Source organism: Amphibalanus amphitrite, unplaced genomic scaffold (genome assembly GCF_019059575.1).
Source record: "Amphibalanus amphitrite isolate SeventyFive unplaced genomic scaffold, NRLGWU_Aamphi_draft 000925F_arrow, whole genome shotgun sequence".
NCBI lineage: Eukaryota > Metazoa > Arthropoda > Thecostraca > Balanomorpha > Balanidae > Amphibalanus > Amphibalanus amphitrite.
In genome coordinates, this window is record NW_024882419.1 from 262257 (window position 1) to 284870 (window position 22614).

Below are 22614 nucleotides of genomic sequence, written 5' to 3' on the forward strand. Positions count from 1 at the left end.
GCACCCACTTAGTCGGGCGTTGTACTGGGCATTACGTTGGCATTACGTTTCACTGGCTTTCAACGTTTTTTTTTTTAATAAAATGACACGAAATAAACGTGACATTGCGTGTTCTTAGGAAGCAATTTCATCGGCAGTCCATCGGCTCATTTCCTAAATATTTTGTTTGCCGAATCCAGTGAACATTTTAAAAATCAAATTGCAACAAACTGACCGCTCTCAGTTCGTGGTTTAATGGATTCTCCACGCACACTGAACACTAATTTGAAACTATTCTGCTCGAATATCAGTTGTGTCGTTTGGTGGCATGTGGCGCGGCAGAATGGGCGTGGCTTTTCCACTCGAATTCAGCCACCGACACCGAACTGTCAATCAGTTCAGGACCCTGACCGGCTGACTCAGTGTATGACCGACATAGGAGCCGCCCGCTCCCCCCAACACCGCAGAGACGCCAGAGACCGCCGCCCCACGGTGTCAGACTCCGGAGAGCCGACCCGCGCGCTGCCCGGTCAGCAGCCACAGGAGCCTGTGCGGCCGTCAGCGGCGGCGCCGCGGCTCTGGCAACAATGGCCGGCGGCTGCGGCCGCGCTGACGCAGCTGCGCCGTACGTGGCGTGACCCGGCGCCGGCACGCCCCGTCCAACGGCCGCCAGTGCCGCCCCTGCGTCCGATCCGGGTCAGGTCGCGCCGGCGCCGCCATCGGCTCGTCTCACAGCACAGGTGGGCGGTGTGTCTGTTTGAAAACACCCCACTCCACCAAGGCCGGGAGGTGCCGCAACGACCAGTTCAACTTCCCTTTTCCAGCTGACCACATGACACAAAGCAGTGCAGTGGGTTTAAACTAAAACCGGATCGCGTACGGCCGCCGTTTTCTCCCACTGGAGCCGACCGCAGCGGCGGGTTTTCCTTTAGCGGAGGAGCGGGTGGCGCACTGAGTCACAGCGACTCACCGCTGCAGAGTGCAGAGTGCGCGATCACACGCGCTGTTTGTGAACAAACACGGCGGATTTGGTGGTCAACCCTGCACTAAGGCGCCGTCCTAAACCCGGATTTGAACGTGAAGTCTGTGTGACCGTCACACGGTGCCACCTGTACATGAAAAATCTCCAACGGTCACCGCACAGATAAGCCGGCACGCCCGATACGCCGCGGGATAAGACACGCCTTATGGATAGACACACTCCACCCCGCCACCTTATGAGTGTGAAATTCAAAACATCGGTTGGTGGCGATCCGCCTGGCGCTAACCGAGCCGCTGCAGCCACCGCCGCCGGCACAGGAAGTCGCAGGTCACGGTCGGACAGAGACTGACCGTGGCCCGTGGCACCGGCACAGGGCATCACACACAGCCAATGACGGGCTATGCAGGCGGAACCGACCGGCTCTCCACAAAGACGTGCTCACCCGAACCGACTCCGTCCTTCACAGCGCGGCAGATGAAAGGCGAACGGGCCCGCTGTCGCCATACGACTAATGACTCCTCCGCTCGGCCGTCGTCAAAGCTTCCCACGAACAATCAGTGCGACAGGTGCTGAACACACATTGGCACACAGTTGTCACAGATCGGCCAACACCGACGACAGCCGAGACCATTTTCACAGCTCCCGGTGTGAAATCAAATAAAACCCCGTCATCATCACTCACGGCACCAATGAAGCCTCTACCGGGGCGGAGTAATGCCGGTCTCCAGAGGGCGGTACCCCGGTGATTTACAACGGGACCCTGATCTCAGCGTCGCTCCCCAGCCGGCCATTGGACGTAAATCGCCCATCGGACGTAAATCGCCCCTCGACTGTCGGTGATCTCAGACCCCGGCCTGCTCTGCCCATGGCCTGTGTGCGGAGAACGGACAGAGGAGTGGCCCGGTCACGGCGCCACTAGCTCACCTCCAGGGGCTCGCGGCGGGCCTGCTTCCGCTTCTGTCGGGTCGTCTTGGGCGTCAGCCGCAGCCACATGTTCTCGATCACGTCCATGTTCGCTCACAGTCACAGTCTCCCCGAGGGACGCTCACAGTTTGTCACTGCGCGGAGCTGCCCTGAGCGGGCGGGCGCGCCGCGCCTCCGGCCGCCATCGGCGGCGTGTCACCCGAGACAGCCCGACGGCAGCACGTCTCTGCCGGCCGCGCGGCGCCGCACAAAGCCACCATGTGGCGGGGGGCGGTCCGCCCGGCCCGGCCACCGGCGCGGCGCACACCCAGCGAGACAGGGAACTGGTTTGAACGACGCGGCGTATCACGCGCCGCTCGGCAACGGCGACCGGTCACGTACCGGGGGGGGGGGGCGAAAGGGGGACGGTGGACGGGGGAACGGAACGGAACACCGCGCCGTGGAGGCAGTCCGGCCTGACCCTGAGATGTGCTGCGAAAGCACCAACACACGGTCGATAGGCTGGGAAGACGTGCCGGGTACAAAGGGCAGGGCGCTGAGGGTGCCAATTTGCATAGAAATACGGCGCGCTGAATGCAAAGGCAGTTGGCGCCCACCCAAACGCTAGCCATGCAACGAGGCAGAGCTAACATGACGTAGTGCAGCAAAGAGCAAACTTACATCAAGGCCCCATTGCAATGAATCCGGACCAAACTGCACCGGGTCCGGACTAACTACCAGGCCCCGACCGCCGAGCCGACCAAACCAAGGAAACAGACTTTACCCAACGGTCGCCTCTTCAACTCACAAACCAAACAGCCCACCGCCTCCACACCTATTCCAGGCATCCCGACTGGCATTCCCACAACCCTGGAGCTGACGGAGACCGCCGGGAACTCCAGGCAGCCCGGCGGCGCACCAACAGTGGCTGTTCTATCCCCACCGGCCCCCACCACAGAGCGGTCGGCATGTCGGACATGAATGCTGGACGCTCCCGACCCCGCCCAGCACCCGAAAACATTATCTTACATGAATGAGCACTTGAGCAGCGGAGGTCGGCGGCGTCTATCGGGGGCCATCTGAAACCTTGACAAATAGACCGGCCGACAGGGCACCTGTTTGGGGCCACCGGCGAACGCATGGAAGCGAACGCTCAAGGCCGACATAAGTCATGGAGAATAATTATTCAGCTGACCAAGCAGCAGAAATCATGTTTTTATTTGCGTTTTTCCCTGACGTTCGCCTCATTAGCCATGGAATCTACTGACTGCTAGCCGCTAACGGCCGGCGGCCTGTCATTCAGTGTCAGATATTTAGGCCTACGTCGTTGGGGCCTATAACAGTCGGCGTATCTGGGACAATAACCGAGAGAAACTAAAATTAGTATGACAATAATTAGTACAATTACACAAATCCGCAAGCTGCTTGCCATAGAATTACATATTTCCCAGTCCTGTCATTGGAGTTAGATTTTATAGTATTCATACCACGAATTAATTGCCCATAACGCATCAATTAAAGCAGTTAAACACGATGCAAATAGAGCGATTAGCTGCCAAAGCGCGGGTGGTTTGCATGACATTGGCGATCACTGATCATCGTGAATTAAATGGCCCATGTTGCGGGTAATAACTGCCGAATAATCGCGCCTGTTTAGAGCAGACAGCGAGTGATGGGGGCGGTGACACAGACGAGTCTGCCGCGCGGTGGCCTCGCCAGGTCACGGGGCGGAGCGGCGGTAGGCAGCGGCCCCCATTACTGCGACACACAAGGCACACCTGCCCGCGTCGGGGAGGGACGGGGAGGGACTCGGGACAGAGTGAACGGCGAGCGAGCGGACCGCTCCGGCACCTTTCAATGGGCGCCGGAAGGGCGGTGATCGGGTGACGCCGCTGCCGCCGCCGCCATCGCCGGCAGCTGTTGACACGCGGCCTTTCAAGCAGCTATCGCGGCCGGTAGCCAGCCAGCCGTTATGGTTTGAATGATAAAGACAACCGGCCGCCACTCGAGGAGACCGCGCAGCGTGGCCCTGGAGACCGGCGCCTGTAAAAATACCCACTCTGAGCAGAGCGGCAGACCAGTCTGAATTGGGACAGAGGTGTGTGTGGGGGGAGGGGGAGGGGGGTGTCTCACCCCCTGCGGCGCGGCTAAATTGGGGCCGGAACCCGACCGCCCGACGGACCCGCTGTGTATCCGGCGAGGGATTCACCCGTTTACCTGCGGGCGACGGGCGCATCCTGCCGGGTCATTAGTGTCTGACCTGCCGCTCTGTCTGTGTGCCGGCGTGTATACGGGGCGGGGATTCACGGTGGTGGGCGACTGCCAGCGGCTGAATGAGGTCAGGGCACAGCCGCCAGCCGCTGTCCACATACCGATAACCAAAGATAACCAAAGCCCGGCTCGTAAACGAGTGCCTATTCCCGGCACCTAGCAACCAGCGCACACGTAAGCAGGCGCCCACCGCAACAGGCACAGGCACCTGATTCGCGGAAATCAACAGCCCACCGTGCGCTATCGTTCCAATGATACAAAGTTAAACTTCACTGGGGAAATGTCGCATGTGAAAAAGTCAAAGCGTAGGACAACAGCAGAAATTGACTGCAATCGTTACTTTTAAGAACACCATATAGGTACAACATGCAAAAGTAGCATCAAGTTTAAGTTCCAACGCTCAGTAAAGAGACCAAATCCAAAATCGGCGCCAGAAATAGCTCCAGCTGGCAGGGGTGGACAAATGTGCCGAGTTGGGGTAGCACGAGCCTTCCCAATTCCACGCTGGCTGCGCCGGCTTGGCTTTGGAGCCGCACGAGACGGCGGAGGTCAAGGTCACCGCTAGGGCGGCGGCGGATTTGCTGCGCCCGTGCAACCCCAACTCGGCATATTTCTCCACCCCTGCCAGCTGAGCTCTGAAGCAAGTGCTGAGGCGGATCTTGGCAGACAATGGACAAAACATATAAACAAATTTCCACTACAACGACCAGGCGGATGCAGGAAGGTGTCAAGGACCAGGGTCTGGAAAACGTCCCCAAACACAAACCTAAAAAGTCGCACAGCTTTGCGGTAAGGGAAACATCAGTTATTTCTAGAAGTCGCTGCGAAAGGTTATCTCAACTGGAGCCTGAAGTAATTTCAGCGTATTCTCTCTCCCTGTTCAGCTAGGGCCATCATCAATTTGAGCAGTATCTCCGTTAGTAGGTAAGCAATCTTCCCGTGAGCTTAGCAACACACGGTGGTTGCTTGGCAAACTATTATGGCAGCTGAATCCCGAGACCCTCGTCTCATCAAATTAACTCCGTCCAGAGCATACCACAGGTCATGCATTATCAACAAGCACACACCATGGAGGATGCGTATTGCGTATGCTAGTCAGCGACTACAGCCGAAGTGCCCCACACACCTTAGCAGCACTTGTTCCCAGATGGCGCGACAGACGCCCGGCTCAAGACGGGTCGGCAGCGCCACCTGTACCGGAGACCTCCGGTCGAGACCCGTAACCCACCCCCGTCGGCTCAGGACCCTCCGTCTCCCCACGCCGACAGTCGACTCACTCGATAAGGACCAGCAGGGGTGGGAAGGTATAGGCAGGGTGGCCATTGAGCATGACAGCAGACTGCGAGGGTCACAGATGATATGCGGACAGATCGGGGACGAAAGACGGCTAGGAACTAATTACAACAGTCGTAAAGACGAACAGGTGTTCGGACTGGAACTCGAACAGCGAAGCCGTACAATTTTACAAAACCCACCGGTTTTTCTACACAGTTCCAGTCCCGTCAGACAAGCCCACTACCGGTCTGGAAACACTGAAGCACGGTACAATCAGCATACCGTGCATAGTTTCGAACCAGTTCGGTCTAGCTACACCACCACTCGTCGGTAATTAGCATACATACCGCCCACTTTCACTTGATCGCGCCGCATCGGCATCATCGCAGCCGAGATTGACGGCATGAACGGCCCACGGCGTCGCTATGAAATACAATATCATCCGTGGCTTTGCGAAATGCGCCATTTCGCAACTGTGAATAAACGTGAGGCGATGGATGGTGGCCACCAGCCGTCATGCATAATGTGATGATGGACGAGGGGAGGTGCCGGCGGGGTTCGGGTCGGGACCGGCGCACGGCGCGGCATCACCGACTGACAGACAGCCGCTAATGGCCTGTCGAGGCGCCGGCCGTGAGTGGCAGGTGCCGACCCGCCCGGCTAATGTCGGCCGGGGGTGGCGCCCGGCCGGCCCAGGTCACAGCCGGGTCAGTTCCGCTCACACACGAACCTTTCAGCGCTCCCCGGCAACTCACAGTTACTGAGCATGGGGCAAACCTACTAGACGTGAGTGTTACAGCTTTATCTAGACATAAATGCGAGCCAAAAGTGCAACGGCTCGCTTATGTGGACAGTAAAACGCTGTCAGATCCAACGGCGACTTAATTCACACGAGGGTCGGTTATCACACACTTCAGTGACCAGGGGCGCCTCACACCGGTCTCCCTGCGAGCCGAGCCTTCACAGGTCGGTCGGCCGGCCTCTGTCGACCAGTACTCAGAGCCGACCCAGCGTCCACTCCAGCGCTGGTTACAGCGCCGTAAACCCGCCCGGACGGCGCCCCGCCGACCGTGCTGGGGGCCTGGGGCGGCGCCTCCCGTGCGGAGGGCGGCAGATGGCCCCACATAACGCCGACTCAACTGCAGGTGGCCTGACAGGTAGGTGAACAGACAACTCTCACAAACTAGCCGTGAGAGCACTCTGGGCACCCTACAGACCAGTCAGCGTGTGAGCCGCCCCGCGGACCTCTCCAGTCTCATCAGTGCGCACACGGCGGCGGACCGGACCGCCAGCCAGCGGCGATTGACATGTTGACTCAGCGCGCTCGTTAGTATTCCGCGTTGGGACACGCCGGCCGTCATGGCTAACGAAGCCGTGCGCTAAGTGTTACCTCACGGCACATCATCCATCTCGGAGGCCGGCGGCGGAGAGGACCGACACCGGAGCCGGCGCGGACCTGCGACGCAGCGCCACCGGCGCCCCGTGCCGCCGCCCACGACTCCGTCACGGCGCTCCGAGGCAGACGCCAGAGGTGTAGAAGTCGCGCCGAAGCGGTGGAAAGCTGGGCAAATGGAGTGCTAATGTGCCGCTCTCACAGACGCGCACGAGTCTCATGCTTTGTACGAATCGGCCAATAGGTCTACTTGGAATGGCAGTCTGCTCTAACAGTGCGGGACATCATAAAAACCCAGCTGAATCGGCCGCCAGGCTGTCACATCGTGTACATACGAACAGAAGCACACAGAGACACACTGGCCAGAAACACCGGCTGGTGGCTGTGGGCGCGACACTCGGTGACAGTCAGTTCTACCGGGTGCGGACGATGGCCTGCCCGCACCGTCCGCCTGCGGGGAGCCGCCGGTGACCCCGGCGCCCGCAGCGTGTCAACACAGGACACAGGGAAGCCCGACCGGGCCGGACAGAGGCAGCTGACAGACTGCAGACACATATATACCAGGAAAACCCGCTGTGCAAGATGCTGGCGGGCGGCTGACATAGGCAGATGGAACCAGGGAAGCCCGGCTGGACCATGTAGCAGAGATTTACCGACAGCAGGCAGATCTGCTGTATCAGACAGTGACGCAGACAGCTGATTGACTACTGCATGCCTACGACACCGTAAAACTACGACAAATAAGGACAACCGACCCTAAATGCGTCATTCATTAGAAAAGATCTAGGCAAATTGTTCCTCACAGTTACCCCCCGTGGTCAGTAGATAATACAGATAGACAATAGACAATAGATCAAGAGACCAAAGTGAACACCGCCATTGGGGTAAAACATAAAGGTCGCTATTGCACCAGTCCGATACAGATTGTTTGACGAGAGATGAAATCGGAAACAGAGGTCTCCCGAGCTACAACTTAGAGTACAGATCCCTAGAGAAGACAGCGTTTAAATAGACGTCACAGCCGAGATACCCATCCATGTCAACGCACAGCCGATGATGTACTGTTTATATCTGTGAAATGAATCACTGTCGAGCCATGGGATTTAGAGTGCAGTCGCAGTCAGGCGCCACCCATTCAATGGTCGGCTGCACTTCCAGTACGCTCGGCCGACTCTGAGTGGTAATCACTGACACGGTTTGGAAGCACAGACTTCCGACACGCCACCGCAGACGGCCGCGACGGTAGCCGAGCTCACACACTCGGTAGGTGGCGCTCGGTGTGGTCCGAGTCCGGTGGACAGGAGCCAGCGGCAGGCCGTCCTGCGGTCAGCCGGGTCACGGGGCACCACCCTGACCACCAGCTCTCCTCTGCCGACAATACAGACGCCGGCAGACGGCGGGGTGCTTCTCTCGTCTGCCGACCGCCAGCCGGGTCAAACGGCCGTCCGGCGCGGCCGGAAACGACCCATTGCGCTGCTGATGGTACAGGACGTGAAACCTACCGGGGCGCCGACACCAGCGCGGCGGCGGAAACAACAAGGTCACCGGCCCCATCGGCCGGGTCACTCGCCCACCACCCACACGACACCTCACCTGTCGAGAAAGCGGCGCACGCCGGCGCGTGCCATCAGCACGGTCACACAAAACACACAGTTGATATAGGCGCACGTCCGACAATCAGACGGCTTTCATCAGGCGCCGCCTTGGCCAGATCAGAGCAGCCATCATCACGCACTACCTGGTGATTTACGGCGTGAGGGGCGTGCCGACCGGAGCGATACGCAATCCCGGCCACTCTCAGCTCCGGCCGGCGAGGAGAACCGTTCCCACGGCGGAGGGTAATCAGCCTCGCGGCCGGCCGGAGCGGGGGCGGCGTCGGCACGCAGTTTAGAGCGGCACACGTCAGCGCGTTCATCAGGGGAGGCGCGGGTCGGCGGGTCACCAGGCCACGCGCTGTCCCAGCCGGGCGGCCGACGGCTGGCTGTTTTTGCGCCCGGCCGCCGCGCCCCCTCCGCTACTCCGGGCAGGTGTCCGTTCCGGTCGCCGACGGGCGACAGCTGGTGGGCGCACGGTACCGAGCGCCGACACCGGAAGGGTGAGTATTGAGTACGGACCGATCTACGACACCAATTTAAAACTCCCCGGCCCGGGCGCACGCCACTAGACAGCGTCGGCTGGAGATCGGCGGCACGCACCTCTCCGAGATAACAGGGCGGCGGGGATGTGTTGTGAGCGGCTTACCTGTTGATCTGGCGTGTCGGCGTGGCGCGGGTGCCAGCTGTGGATATGGCCGCGGCACGCGCGGACCGGCAGCTGCCCGTCGCCGCCGCCGGCTAGATAGCACGAGTGTCGCCTCTGCACACTGGCTGCGGCGGGCGTATCGGGGAGGGAGCGCGCCGGGGACGGCCCGGCGGCGGCGCGGCCCGGCACGCGCCGGTACACCACAGAGGGGCCGTGCTCGGCGCGCCCGGCCGGCGGCGAGGTGCGCCGGTGGACCCGGCTGCGCTTTACCAGCCGGCCGGCCGGCAGCTGCGGAGTCGGTGTCGGCTGGACGCTGCCCGGCGCCGGCCGGCATCGCGGCAGCGTCTCGCAGCTGCGGCCGCGCGCCAGCCGGCTTTGGTCGCGCTCCTGCCACATGCTGACGAAGGCAGCGGCCGTGGCCGACGGCGGCGAGCTCGGCTCCGGGCAGCTGCGGGTGCTTAGAGACAGCGGCGGCGGCGCCGGCGGCACGGCCAGGTCCGTCAGCGACACACCGCGACACAGCTCCGTCAGGCTGGCGCGCACACGCAGCGCCGTCTGCTGCAGGCGCACAGAGCGCAGCAGCCGCTCGGCGCGCGGCGACAGGAACGAGCAGGCGCGCGCCAGCCGCCGCGGCGCGCCGCGCTGCACCGGGCCGGGCTCCACCAGCGGCGACGACATCAGCTCCGCCGCCGGCGCCGGCTCAGCACCCATGGCAGCCTGCTATAATACCGACACTGGATCGCAACAAGCCCACCACAACGAGCTGCGCACTTCCCCAAAAACCTTCCTCGACTGAGGCGAGTTCAGGGCACCGCCGGCCCGGCCGCGCCTTTGGTGACGAATTTCCGGCCGACCTGTGACCGTGATACACTTTAGACAGTGTGTTGTACGAGGGACCGGTCCACTTAGCTCCGATTAGCCGACTGACGTCTGTGTCACCACCTCACACCGAGGGTAACCCTCGTTTAACACTCTACACAGCGTTCACACTACCCACACACACGTGCCTCACACCGCGCCGCGTGCCGTCCGCTCGGCGTCGACGCCGTCTCTGTGAGCGTCGCTCAAACGACGCGCGCCCTCGATCGATGGGCCAACGGTCGGCGCCGGCGGCGGCGGGCGGCCAGGGGGCGCTCCTGGCGCCGGCGGCAGCAGATGGCCCGGGGCGCACTGTCCGGGGGTCCCACTGACGAGCGACTATAAGACACAGCCGCGCGCGCTGCAGACACCGTCTCACTGAGCCACTCCACGGGAAGACGGCACGCACGACAGCACGTCTCGACCGGAGGCGGTCGGTCGCCTGAGAACTGCCAACGGTCGCCGACACAGACTCCCACGATTAGCGGGGCCGGGGCGGCGGGGGCGTCAACGGTTCGTCGTTCGCGGCGGGGACAGAGAGCAGCGGCTCGGAGCGCGGAGCGATCGGCGGCGCCGCACGCCCGGACCGAGCCGCACGCACGACTGGCGGCGCGTCGGCGAGAGCGAGCGGCGGCGGCGGCGGCGGCTGAGGGGTTTCCGGTGAGGTACTGCCCGTGCCGAGGAAGTGGGCGGCGCGGCGGCCGCCCGGCAGTCACTCGCACCTGACCGGGGCGCCAGCCAGGTGCACAGAGTTCCGCCACCCGACACACGCCGCAGACAAAGGCCGGCGGTACCACTGAGGGGCGCGTGTCGGCCCACCGGCCGCAGGCAGCTGCCCCGTGCCGCACCGCTGCCGTCACCGGCCCAGTACCGAGCGCAGATAACCCGGGATGGGCAGGGCCCGCGCGCGCCGACCATACAAGGGAATGGGATCGAGACCGGACGGGGCCGTTCTGACGCCTAGGAATGCAGCACCGTTCTGACAACTAACTTCCTAAGAATGCAGCACGGCTCCACTAATTCTCACCTCTGCTGTAAACCAATCAAATCTATTCCTAGTGCTTGCAGTTGCAGGCATCTGTGCCATCGATGACAGAAGCCGCACGGCACGTTTTAACATCACATAATATTGGCCAGAAATATATGTGACTGCAATACTTATGACTGTGCTGGTTGATTCTCATGCAACCTCACAACCAATCCGATCTAACGGAGTAGCAAAATGACTAACAGAGCAGTCGATCATAAACAACGATGAAAACATTCTCCAATGACGACTTATTGTCCAAGATGGAAAGTTCCGATAGCAATTATTGAGAGGGAACGGATGGGCTGTGCCAGCACGCTCATCAACAAGGCTCTATTTCTCGGGGCTGCGGCATGTTGCTGATACCATCAGCTTAGTGCTCACCACCGTGAGGCGGCGCCCATTTGACATGAAAGGCTGCATGCGGATGCTAAAGGTCGGCCAGTCTGGGACGGTACTGATGACGATGGGTGGGCCAAGATTGGCCGGGCCAGCCCGGCCCGCAACGACGGCTGAATGTGCCCAGATCTAACGTTGGATCAGGATGGCATGCATTCGGTTTGTGATATTCGAGTACACGATCCATTAGAATGTTTGCCATCCATACGGATCAGTTGAAATAAGAGCTTGTAGTGAAATCGCTATTACTATGCACAAAAAAATGAAAGCAAAGCATAATGATATTCAATCATAATTCGTAAAATATAATAGTGATAAAGAGACACCGTTCTGGTCATCTAGAGTGGTGAAACGCACACTTTGGGATGAAGTATCACAGAGCAAAACGCGAGAGTGTGTGTGAAATCGTCATAGATTTTCCGTTCTGACAGGGTATCACGCACACCTCGGACCGATAATTACCACCCGGGCTGGCTCCTCAGTTTGGGGCGGCCCGCGGGCCCGACTCAGCACCGGCCGCACCGTGGAGCCGAGGCACGGTCGGCGGCCGACCGCCACGTGCCGTGGCCATATACGTCTGGCCGGCCGTAGAAATGGTCCGCCGCCCGCCCGCACCGCCAGCCGGCTGCTCCACATTTCGCCCCGTATCTCAGCACGGCATCACTTAGCGGCCGGGGCGCCGTGCGAACGACCGCATTTCTGATGTGCATGCTAAAATCACTTTCGAAGCCAATGAGCCGTGACGCCACTAATCGTCGCCCGATCTGAACGATGGTCGCCCCTGAGCGGCGATTAATCGCGGTATGAACGGCAGCCCGGCGGGGCCGGCCAGTCGGACACTCCCGATCCCCGAGCGGTCACCTGTGGCGAGGTGACGACACAGGTCACGGCACCACCGGTCATATCACAGGCTCAGCACACACGCTGCAATACAGCACATTGCATGGAGCTGATCGCCGTCGGTAGGGAGACTCCCCCGGCGTGACCGACGGTGGGCCTGCCGGCGGGGAGCGGCCCGCCCCGGCCCGTCAGGTCACGATCACACCGACCTCGTGATACCCCCCGCCGCGGACACGTCAGCACAGCCGCCACCGCCGTCACAGCCCGTGAGACACACGGGACGGACGAGGGATAAATAGGGGCGACAGTTTCAGAAACTTTTGCTAAAAGCCTGTCTTGTCTCAGGTAGAATATGAAGGTGTGCGTCCACAACTGGTCAAATCATTCGTGCAATTTTATTTAATAAATAAGAAAAATGCATTTTTTTTAACTAGGTTTCGAAATGGTTGTGGTCTAGAACCGTCAACTCACAAACTTATGGTTGATGCTTACAACAAAAAGGAATGGAAAGCAACCAGCTTGTCTAATGCAACATTTGTCCAGCCGACGGACATTCAAATTTATAAATTTGTACTTCCAACTGTGAGCTGCAACTGGTGCCGACTGCCGACCAGGCCGGGACACCCGAGGCTCGATGTGGAGGCTGGCCCAAGTCCGGGGATGGATCGAGGGACGGTGGTAGACAGTTTAACTGGCCAATTAACCGGCGGACGGGCGGCCAGACGGGCGTCGTCTGACCCCGGCAGGTTGGGATGCCGTACGAGGGGTGCTGAAGTCCATTGGCATGCAGTCCGATATCAGCGAGGGAAGGAAATCGGTTTCAGATGGTGTTTGATTGGGGTCTCGGCTGGGGGACGGTGACCCTTTCGAGGTCTATGAAATGCCAGTGAGCAGTCGGCCAGATGCACCCAACACAAGCTAGCATAATGGCTCGTGAGATCATCTTCCAACACAGCCAGGAACTGATGCACCGATAGGCTTCATGGACTGAGCAGACCGTAGCCGGAGGCGGAGCAGACCCCGATGACCCAGATGTGGCGGCCCTGCCCGCCGGTACGGCACGGTGATTGTGCCCCGGTGACAGGCGAGGCGCCAGCGGCACCCGCCGACGATCACGGCACCGATCGGGCCGGGGCACCCGCGCGCATCTGATGGTCGGTCTGTGCCCGGGCCCTCAGCGGGGCGCCGCGCGCCCGGCCGACGAGGCGCCCCGCTGCTCCGCTCCACCCGTCAGTGGGGCGCCACTCGAGCGCACGCAGATGCCACTGCCAGCTCGACGTTCCGTATCACTTTTACATTCGCATCGGGGCGCACATTTCCATAAAGAAACCGATCGGGGCTCGAGTCGTGCGTGAAAATGCGACTAAGTGAAAAGCCGTCTCTCGCCGCCGTTGGCGTTCAGTCTCAGAGGTCCAATGATGTCAGACGGGCGGAGTCACGATATCAGCCGGCTCAAGGCGGCGCCATGCGTTGGACAACGGTGGTCCGCGTGCGGGTGTTAAGTTTCAGAGAAGCGGCGCGAACTCAAAATGCAATCATAGCGAATGCAGTACTGATAAACACCACTCTGCCGTTCGTCGGCGAGCACAAATTTCGGAGAAACTTGAGCCTCTCCAAATAGGACAGCAATACATTGTTGACAAATGATATCACCTCATCGGACATGCCGTTCGAAACGTCAGAACCGTTGCACCTAGCACGTGGCCCATTGCAAATATACACCTTGGAGAGTATAAGCTAATCTTCTCATATCTAAATCTTCTGCCAACATAGCCAACGGGAAGGAAGATAGCTTGTAAAACACATTGCATTGAACACACTAACACGCCTGCGGCTGACGCTAACAATCACTGACATTAAACTTCCAGCATATCCGCTACTTTCCAGATCGTGGACAAAATATTCATAAAGTAACTTAAATGTAGTAATGAAGATACGATCCTATAACGTTATCTACTGTTAACCCCGCGCCGCTCATTCCCGTCCCATGCCGTAAAGGACTAAGCTGTGTAGATTGAGAGTCAACTGTCCCTATCGACCCTGTCCCAGGGTGAAGTGGTCTCAAAGTTAAGTTAAACCACGCCACTATCGCAAGTATTGATAGGAGCGTTGTCTCACCTTGCATGGTCACCTCCAGCACGCCGCGACAGGGTGTGCCCGTGTCTCTGCACTAGAGGGACATCGCTAGAGGCTCAGTCAGCGACACAGTGCCTAGGTGAGCCTGAGCGTGCGCGTGAGCTTCTGCGAACCTCAGACCAGTGTCGCTTCGTGAAGGTGAGCGGTGTCGCATTACCGGCCTTAGCTCCAGTTCCAATAATGAACGGTGGAAGATAACAACATCCAACAATGTGTAAGGTCGCTGAGGGCAGGGAACTGTCTCAGACGTATTACTAGAGGATTTGCAAATCACCAAGCTAAAGCAGAAAAGTACATACAAGACAGGTTGAACAAGGACGTGCATACATTTGTGTTTTTGTTCCCGTTTTTGTTCGGCGTCTAAAGAAATGCAGAAATGCATTTGGATCAGCCAAGAAATTGACAACAGATAGCATACTTTCACATGGCAGTATACCAATCCCATTGTGAGGAAGAATAAATTGCTGATTGGAAACAAAAATCAAAAGCATGGCTGAACAACAGCCATCGAAGAAGCAATCTATATTGAACAGACTTTTAGCTAGTTTCGGAGACATGGCTGACCTAGCCATAAGCTCCATGGTGCGGAGGGAGCTCCAGACTCATTCAGTTATCCTGTACGCTGGTCTGGTCACCAACACTCTGCGCAACAGTCTGCTGTGGCTGGCGCACGCGCCGCTGTGGACCGTCCTGCAGCGGGCCGAGGCCGCCGTGGCCGAGTGTCGCAACTGTACGCCGTTCGGTCGGCTCTCCGTGCTGCAGATCAGCCAGTCCGGCAGCACGGCCGAGAGCTTCTCCGACATCAAGCCCGGCCAGCCGAGCACCTCCGACCACGACGCTATGTACGAGCTCGGTCCGTGCCGCTGGCAGGTGCCGTGGACCGGTGGCGACGAGCCAGCAGCGCAGGGAGTCCCTGAGGTCAGCCCGGCGCCAGGGGGGCTCTCCGGAGCAGCGCACCGCCCGCCGCCGCTGCTGAGGGTGGAGCCGTGCGCCACACCGGGCTTCGTCACGCTCTGGGTGATGCCGGAGGTCGGGTGTGCCCACGACTCCCCTCTGCCGCTCTCGGCAGCCACGGTTCGACGGCTCATGTTCAACATGCAGAGGGTGAAGCACAAGCTGGAAGACTCCATCACCATCACTGGACCGTCGGCGGCACTCGACGGACCGAGTCAGATCTACGGCGGCATCGACATGGTGTCCTGCTTCCATCTGCCCGTCTGGCCTGCTGCGGAGTTCCGCACCCGCCACCGCGCGAACCAGTTCCCACCGGCCGCAGCACGAGACGACATCTGCCGCTTCGGGGTGCATCTCGTACCCACTGGTCACAAGGCCAGCTGCAAGGAGCTGTTTGAGGCCCAACTGAGGCTGTCGTTTTCTCGCGCAGAAGTGGTGGCGGCGTGGCACATGAACCAGCACCAACAAACAGCGCTCAAAAGTGTAAAGCGACTCAAAAATGAGTTGAAGGAAACCGGAGCAGTACAGCTGAAGTCCTACTTCATCAAAACTGCAGTCCTGTGGCTGTGTCAGGACGCGCCTATCGAGAGCTGGAGCAGCATCACAGAGGCGGTCAGCATGATCCTGACGTGGCTGGAAAACGCCGTCAACCGCAAACACCTTCCCTGCTTCTTCTGGGCGGAAATCAACCTGCTGGATGGGTTCAGCGCGGCAGACCTCGAGGCAACAAGGGACAACATCGGGCGGATGCGTGAGGATCTGACACGAGCTCTGCTGGCGCAGTGCATCGGACAGTGCGCCATAGACACACTGCTGGGGGGCCCGCCGGAGCCGTTATCAGAACGGGAGCTCCGTCTGCGGGTGGCGCGCGGACTCATCTACGACGGAGTCGTGGTGGGTCTCCGGTGGAAGGCTTCCACCCCCGGGTGGAAATACTGGGCAGCCCTGTGTGTGCCGGCCCTGCTCCGGCTATCAGAGCCGGGTCTCCTGGAGTACTTGCACCACTGCAACACGGGATCGTACTCGCAGCAGCTGCTCCTCCTGCACGCCTTTCTGGTGGCACCGGACGACGTGATCGGTGAGATGCGGCTGACATCGACGGGCGACGGCCTCCTCACTTGGGACGCAGCGCCGCTTTTCCGTCTGCTCACCGATCAGGATATGAACCAGCTTTTCGGAAGCTACGAGGCCGTGCAGGCTTGGTGGAGCCAGCAGCTGAGTCTGCCGCCGGCCGCCCGGCCTCACCATGCCGCTGGACACGCCGCAGGGCCAGAAGGAGCTACTGCTGAACGCTGAGCTTCACACACAAGCGTGCAGTGCGAGCATCCCGCGCTGGAAGAGGGTGCACGCGCTGCTGGACCACTTAGAAGGTCAGCGGTGGAAAAACAACAATCTCACCCTTCCCAGCAAGCAGAGGTGCAAAGAGTGGCTCCAAGATCTTCGTAACTCTGACCTGGAAGAGAAACTGCGCAGGTCTGATCAAATCGACGTGGACACGGTCGCCGACTTGGCAGAACAGTGGAGGAGAGAGATGGATCGCTACCTGCTGGATACCGGGCTGGGCGTCGACTACGATATCCTCCGCACCCAGTTCCAGGACCGCTGGCGGCTGAGACAGTACGTCTTGGCAGAGAGGCTGGCAGCGGAAGGCTAGCCTGTCTGTACTAGAAGCACATCGAGAAGTAAGAACAAATACCACCAAACAGGTGGAAGAGCCATGGTAGACCTATGTGCGGCACAGACATATGCGTTACGCGTTCACGGACAGACTGAATGGGCTGTCTATGGAAGCGGACAGTCTATGCACGATTGCACTGTCCATGACAAACCTGAAACCGTCACGGCCGGGGCGAATGGAGGCTTTGTCAACAGTGTAACGATCACATTTATGTTCGTAACTAGTGAAACGGTCCGGCTCAGTGTAATATTCAAATAAAGTGATAAATGTATCATGTATTTATGAGTCATCATAATTTGATGGATATTTTTTATCATAGAGATCTTATATACATAGAGATGACATGCACTTAAAATCGTGGCGATTCAGTGGGTCTTTTTAAGCAACTTATTTTCAGCCAGTAGCGTGCCAATATGGCTGAGGCATTGCTAGTCTGAAGAAATTATTACGTAGCGAGCGAAGCAAGCGTAGTCTTTCGTAGGTTAACGGAAATTTCTGAGTATGAGCGGCCGGCCGGCCGTGGTTACGCTTTTGCGAGGCTTATATCTCAGCAACCACTTGACCGATTTACATTCGATGATTTTTCTAGGGTAGCTTCATTCCTTCTACCAAGTATTGGACTATTCTCGATGCATGTGGGTGACCGCTTATGCACGTGCCACGTGCAAAACGAAGAGGTGTCAGTTTTGCAATTGTTGCAATATCTTGGTAACTACTTGGCCGATTGCGCTGAAAGTTGGTATGTAGGTAGGCACCCACTAGGCAATGCATATCCATGTGCCACAGTTGGGGTGCTGCTGCACGTGCGCACGTGCAGGGGTCGATTCCAGATCTCGAGAACGGCTGAACTGATTGTGCTGAAATTTGGTACATGGTTAGGGACCAGTTAGTAGGGTGCCGTGCAAAAGTCAGTATGTATATAAGATCTCTATGTTTTTATGAGGACATTAGATAGTATACTGCATCACGCACCACACCTTCAAGAACATGCCCTTTAACACATCCAGAGGAAACTGGCGATCGGAAGCCTTTCTCAGAAAAGTCGATATTTTACTGGTACCTATATCTAGCTGGTTCAGTACAGCGCATGTCTCACACTTTGCAAAACACATATCGACATCAGTGCCCTCATCAGTTCATATGAAAGTGAGGCATCGTGTCGTTCCAAGGTTCCAGAGAACCGCGGGAGCGTCCATTATGGCTCGTCATGCATCCAATCCCGTCATGCACATAATCGGGCGGCTGAGCCCTAACACCGGGGGTCAAACGCTGACATTTGAAGAGCAGCCCAGCAGTTCCACAAAGCCACCAATGCCTCATTTTCGGCCAACTCAGCTTCGCCATGAGATCTATAGTTTCTCGGAAGCTCCCGCTGCGAACTGAATAAGCCAGCCGCGGGTGACCTTTCATCGCGCCGCGTCCACCGCAGTATAAACGGCTGGGAGCCGACGAATGGCATGCTTACCAAACCCCGACGGACGGCGCGTCGCTCCGTCCCGCTGCATGCTGCTTCGGCACGCTGCATGCAGCAGCGCGGTGCCGGTTATGGGCCGCCGTTCCCACAGCCAATTAGGAGCTCCCCCTGCCCCCGTCTGACGGCCGGACCGGGGCGCCCGCCCATGGGAACCGGGTCCAAATGGGAGCAGCGCGCCGGCCGGACGGCCCGGTAATCGCCACTGTCCCGCCCCCCGGCCGCCGCGCCGGCGCCGCCGGCCAACGGAAGCCCATCACCGACAATCTACTCAATCGGCCGACCGCCAATAAAGTGATCCCGAAGTCATGCCACCGCAGTTTCGGTCGTGCAACTAATACTTTATAGCAGAGAATCACACATGCCATCACGAACGTCGAACACAGGAACAATAGCGACCGAAGCGCCCCAGTGAGCAGCGGCGGAACTCGTAGTTTACTCCACAACCAATAGGTGGCTCTAAGGTACGGACGGCGACGGCATCCAGGCCATACGCTGATTCTGAAAGCGGCCCACCCTCAGGAATGCGGTCGTTAATTCTCAGCCTCGACTCTTCACAACAGCGTAGCTTAGAATCAAACCACTCGACAAGCTTTACAGCGCACAGAGCCACGTATTTTAGCTCTCGGCGCCGAGCTAGGAAACAACAGTTTCCACTGGATGCCGAACATTATTTATGACAGATGCCGTCAGTTAAACAGGACCGGATTACGGATTACGGACCGTAAATGGCGCAGCTCGTGCGGCCGTCTGCAGCGCACGGCGGGCGGCTCTCACGGAGCGCCGCGCAGGCCGACCGAACGTTCCGACCCGAGGCACCGCGCTGTTCCCCGTCTCGTCGTCCCCTGCGGTACCGTGCCGGCCTGCTGAAGCCCAGTGGCTGCGCTGCTGGGCGGGTCTGCGGCGTGCTCCACGTCGCCTCCGGCGGCGTCCTGGGACTGCAGCCGGCCGGCCATTACGGGGCGGCCTCAGAGGCAGCCGCCGCGCTCCCTCCCCTGTCCTGCACGGCACCATCCCAGGCCGGCGGCGCCCCGTACCACCTCTATCCACTGCAGGTGCGCTGCGGACCGCCGGCCGCCGACCCCCGGCACCGGGCCGGGGCGGCGGCGGCGTCACCGCGGGCTGATGGCAATCTCCGCCGCCGCCGCCGTCACCGGCCGCCCCGACCTCGCTTTATGTGTTTGTATGGGTGTGACACGCATCCGGCGCGAGCGCTCCGCGGACGGCGACGCTGCCCAGACGGGCGCACGATATGTATGAGACACGAAGGTGTGAAGTGGGGAGGTGCGAAACACGATGGAATGCATGTGGCGCCGCGCCAGTCACGAATGCTAAGTCGGAAACGGATATGGACGTCCGACTAGCGGTCACCTTTTACAAGTGGAGGAGTTCCGTTTCGCAATGTTCCCCGAACGAAAAGAACTGACGGCGCAGAATGTCTTAACCGGTGCATTCACATTCAAATGCTTCGAGCAACGCGTAATTTAATAGCCCATTCGTGCAGCATAAGTGAAAAGGCCAAAGAAACGTCAATAGACCTGATACGATATACCGGCAATAGCAGCATCTGTGTCGCAGAGTGCATATCCACACAAATCCACATAAGCTCGCAGTGCTCGTTGCGGTTCTGCGAGTTGGGTGCGTCGCAGTTGTGCTGTGACCGGCCCGCCGTCCGTCGGCTCCGATGGCGAGCCGCCGCGTGTGAGCGCATACGGCGCGGCTGGGTCGGGGTCGGAGGGCGGCTCCGGTGTCTCGGCGGCCGCCGGCGCGGCGTCACCGGCCGCCTTCCACGGAAGGGCGGGGTCCGAGCGGCCGAGCAGCTCGGCACCGAACACAGTGACGGGCGGGGCCGGCGCGCGGCTGGCGGCCATCTGCCGGCGCCCAGCGGGGCTCCGGCGGCTCCGGACGGGCTCTGGACGGGCCGGGGACGGAGCGACCCTCGTCCGTCGCCGCTCCGTGTCGTCTGTCGCCGCTCCGTGTCGTCCGTCGCCGCTCCGTGTCGGCTGTCGGTCCGGCCAGCGGACAGCACGGCGGGTGGCCTCCCTCGCCGGCCGGTCTAACCAGCCACACCGACACACAGCACATCGTCACACAGCGCCGCCGCGTCACATGGCGTCACGAGGCGTCACACGGCGTGACACCGCCCACCGGGACGGCCGCTATGTGGCTCAGCAGGCCGGAGGCGACACACCATCTGGGGGACACGAGCTGATGAAATATCGGCAGCCGCTAAATCTGAGAACCGTGCCGAGTTCCGCTGAAATTAGCAGGGAAAGCCGTTCTCCTTTCAGTGCCCGATCGACCATAGAATCGATCGAACGTCATCACTTCTTTTCAGTTCAGCGCCAGCCGCCATACGACCGAGCAGTGAATGGCCAAACTGAACTATAATCTATTTCGTGATCGAAGGCTTCACAATCGTGTTAAGAGGGGTTGAATTGCTGAGGAAAATGAGCATATACAGAAGATTGACAGACCAAATATAATCGGTCAATTGGCTGAGTAAGTAAGTAGTCTGTATATAGCTATGAAACATGACAACCTATCCAACTAAAAAAGTTGGATGACATCAGATAAAATGAAGGAGCACACAACTCCCGATCATCTAAATGAAAGCACTCCATAATAACATTACGTCTCCGCTTTCCGATCCTTCGATAAGGACTAAGCGGCCACCTATTACGACGCCCCGGAGCTCCCGTAAGCACTCAACGCCGCCGATAAACGGCTGCCTACCGTATCCGGGAAACTCCTTTAAACCGCTCGCCTGGCTGGCTGCAAACGGCCAACTTCACATCTCCGCAGTTGAACACACTTCGGAGACGTAGGAGCGGCTCTCCAACAGTTTACACAATGGCCATACCAGCTGGTCTCCATCACAGCGCTGTGCCAACGAGGCGGAGAGCAGGCCATCCATCAGCGGCAGACAGACAACAGGCGTTCAGATCGCGAGCGTTGTGTCGAGTCTTCTTCAAACGGATTGTAGCTTGGTAATTATTACGGCATTCCATCATAAAGATGCAGCATCAGGGAAGCGACATCATCCGGCTTGGCCAAGACACGGGGAAGTTCAACAACCAACAGTTAGTAGGAACTGGGCAGGACACAAGCCAGCTCCTAAACCGTACAAAGCTTGCATCATAAAACATCGCACAGGCAGGCATCAGCACTCAGCTGGCATCAGCATTCAGCACTCAGCAGGCCTTATAAGGGCTCGTCATCACTACCATGCATCAAAGGCGGTCAGCTTGCAGTAATAATCGGTAAACAAAAGCTTTTGGGCCGGACAGCAAGCATGGTGAGCCCCAGCTAGCCAAACGTCATACAGCGCGGCGAGCAGCGAGCGGCGGGGTCTGGCGGCCGACTGTCTCTTACCACACAGAGCAGGAGCACCTTCTCCTGTCGGGAGACGCGCGCGGCGCCGGCGGCTCCGTGGCCGTGGTGATGGTGCCGGCCGTGCGCCGCCATCGCCGCCCACGAGCCGAACTCGAGCAGCTTCTCCAGCGCGGCGGCGCACAGCTCCTCGGTGTGGCGCGCGCCCAGCATCTCCGCCGGCCGCCGGCTGGCCACTGACGGACGCGCCTGCAGCCACCGCCGCCGGCCGTGCACTCCGTATCGCCATAGCAATAACTGGCCAGTTCAAATGTCCAGAGCTCGGGTCCATTCCGATAGTGGCCGCCGTGTTTATAGGGTCAGACATGACGGCCGCCGGGACGTTTGGAACGTCACGGCACATGATGTAAGGCACTCTCCGGCCACCATATATGTACAGCGCTCGGCAATCATTTAACAAACGTTCGTCGAGTGTTTAAAGTCTCACAGAGTGAGCATTGACTAACTAGGGTAATCAGTTGTAACAATAATAGTGCCATCAAGCCTATATAAATGTCCTCATTAATACTGCGATAACGCCATTACTGAGTGCCTCGTGTCCAATATGAGTCATGGAATCATGAGGATAAGTAATAAACCGTTCTTGAAGTGCAGTAAAATGCTGCTGGGCTGATTGATTGATTGTCGGGGCTTATGGGCGTGCCATTTGCCGCGTTCCATCGGGATCGAAAGCCGTAGCCGCTCCTCCAGCCGCGCTGACGTGGAAGTGTGCGCAGACTGACGTGCGCTGACGTGGCCCAGCGTATCTGCAGACCTGATCTTACCAAATCGGTCGTGATCGTTCCGACTGAGAAACCAATCATCACCGCCGATT

General features: G+C 59.1%; 1 protein-coding gene across 2 annotated transcripts in view; it reads right to left on the minus strand.

Annotated features, from left to right (window-relative positions):
• Positions 1–21962, minus strand: part of LOC122368121 (regulator of G-protein signaling loco-like) — a 45274-nt gene extending 23312 nt beyond the window's left edge. The window contains exon 1 of one of the 2 annotated variants that reach the window (XM_043341777.1): positions 21783–21962. In XM_043341777.1, the coding sequence (XP_043197712.1) occupies positions 21783–21953 (171 nt within the window). In that variant the 5' untranslated portion in view covers positions 21954–21962. Of the gene's footprint in view, positions 1–1885; positions 2070–21782 lie in introns of those variants that run through there. The other variant, XM_043341778.1, reaches the window with a different exon arrangement.
• Positions 21963–22614: the final 652 nt, after the last annotated feature.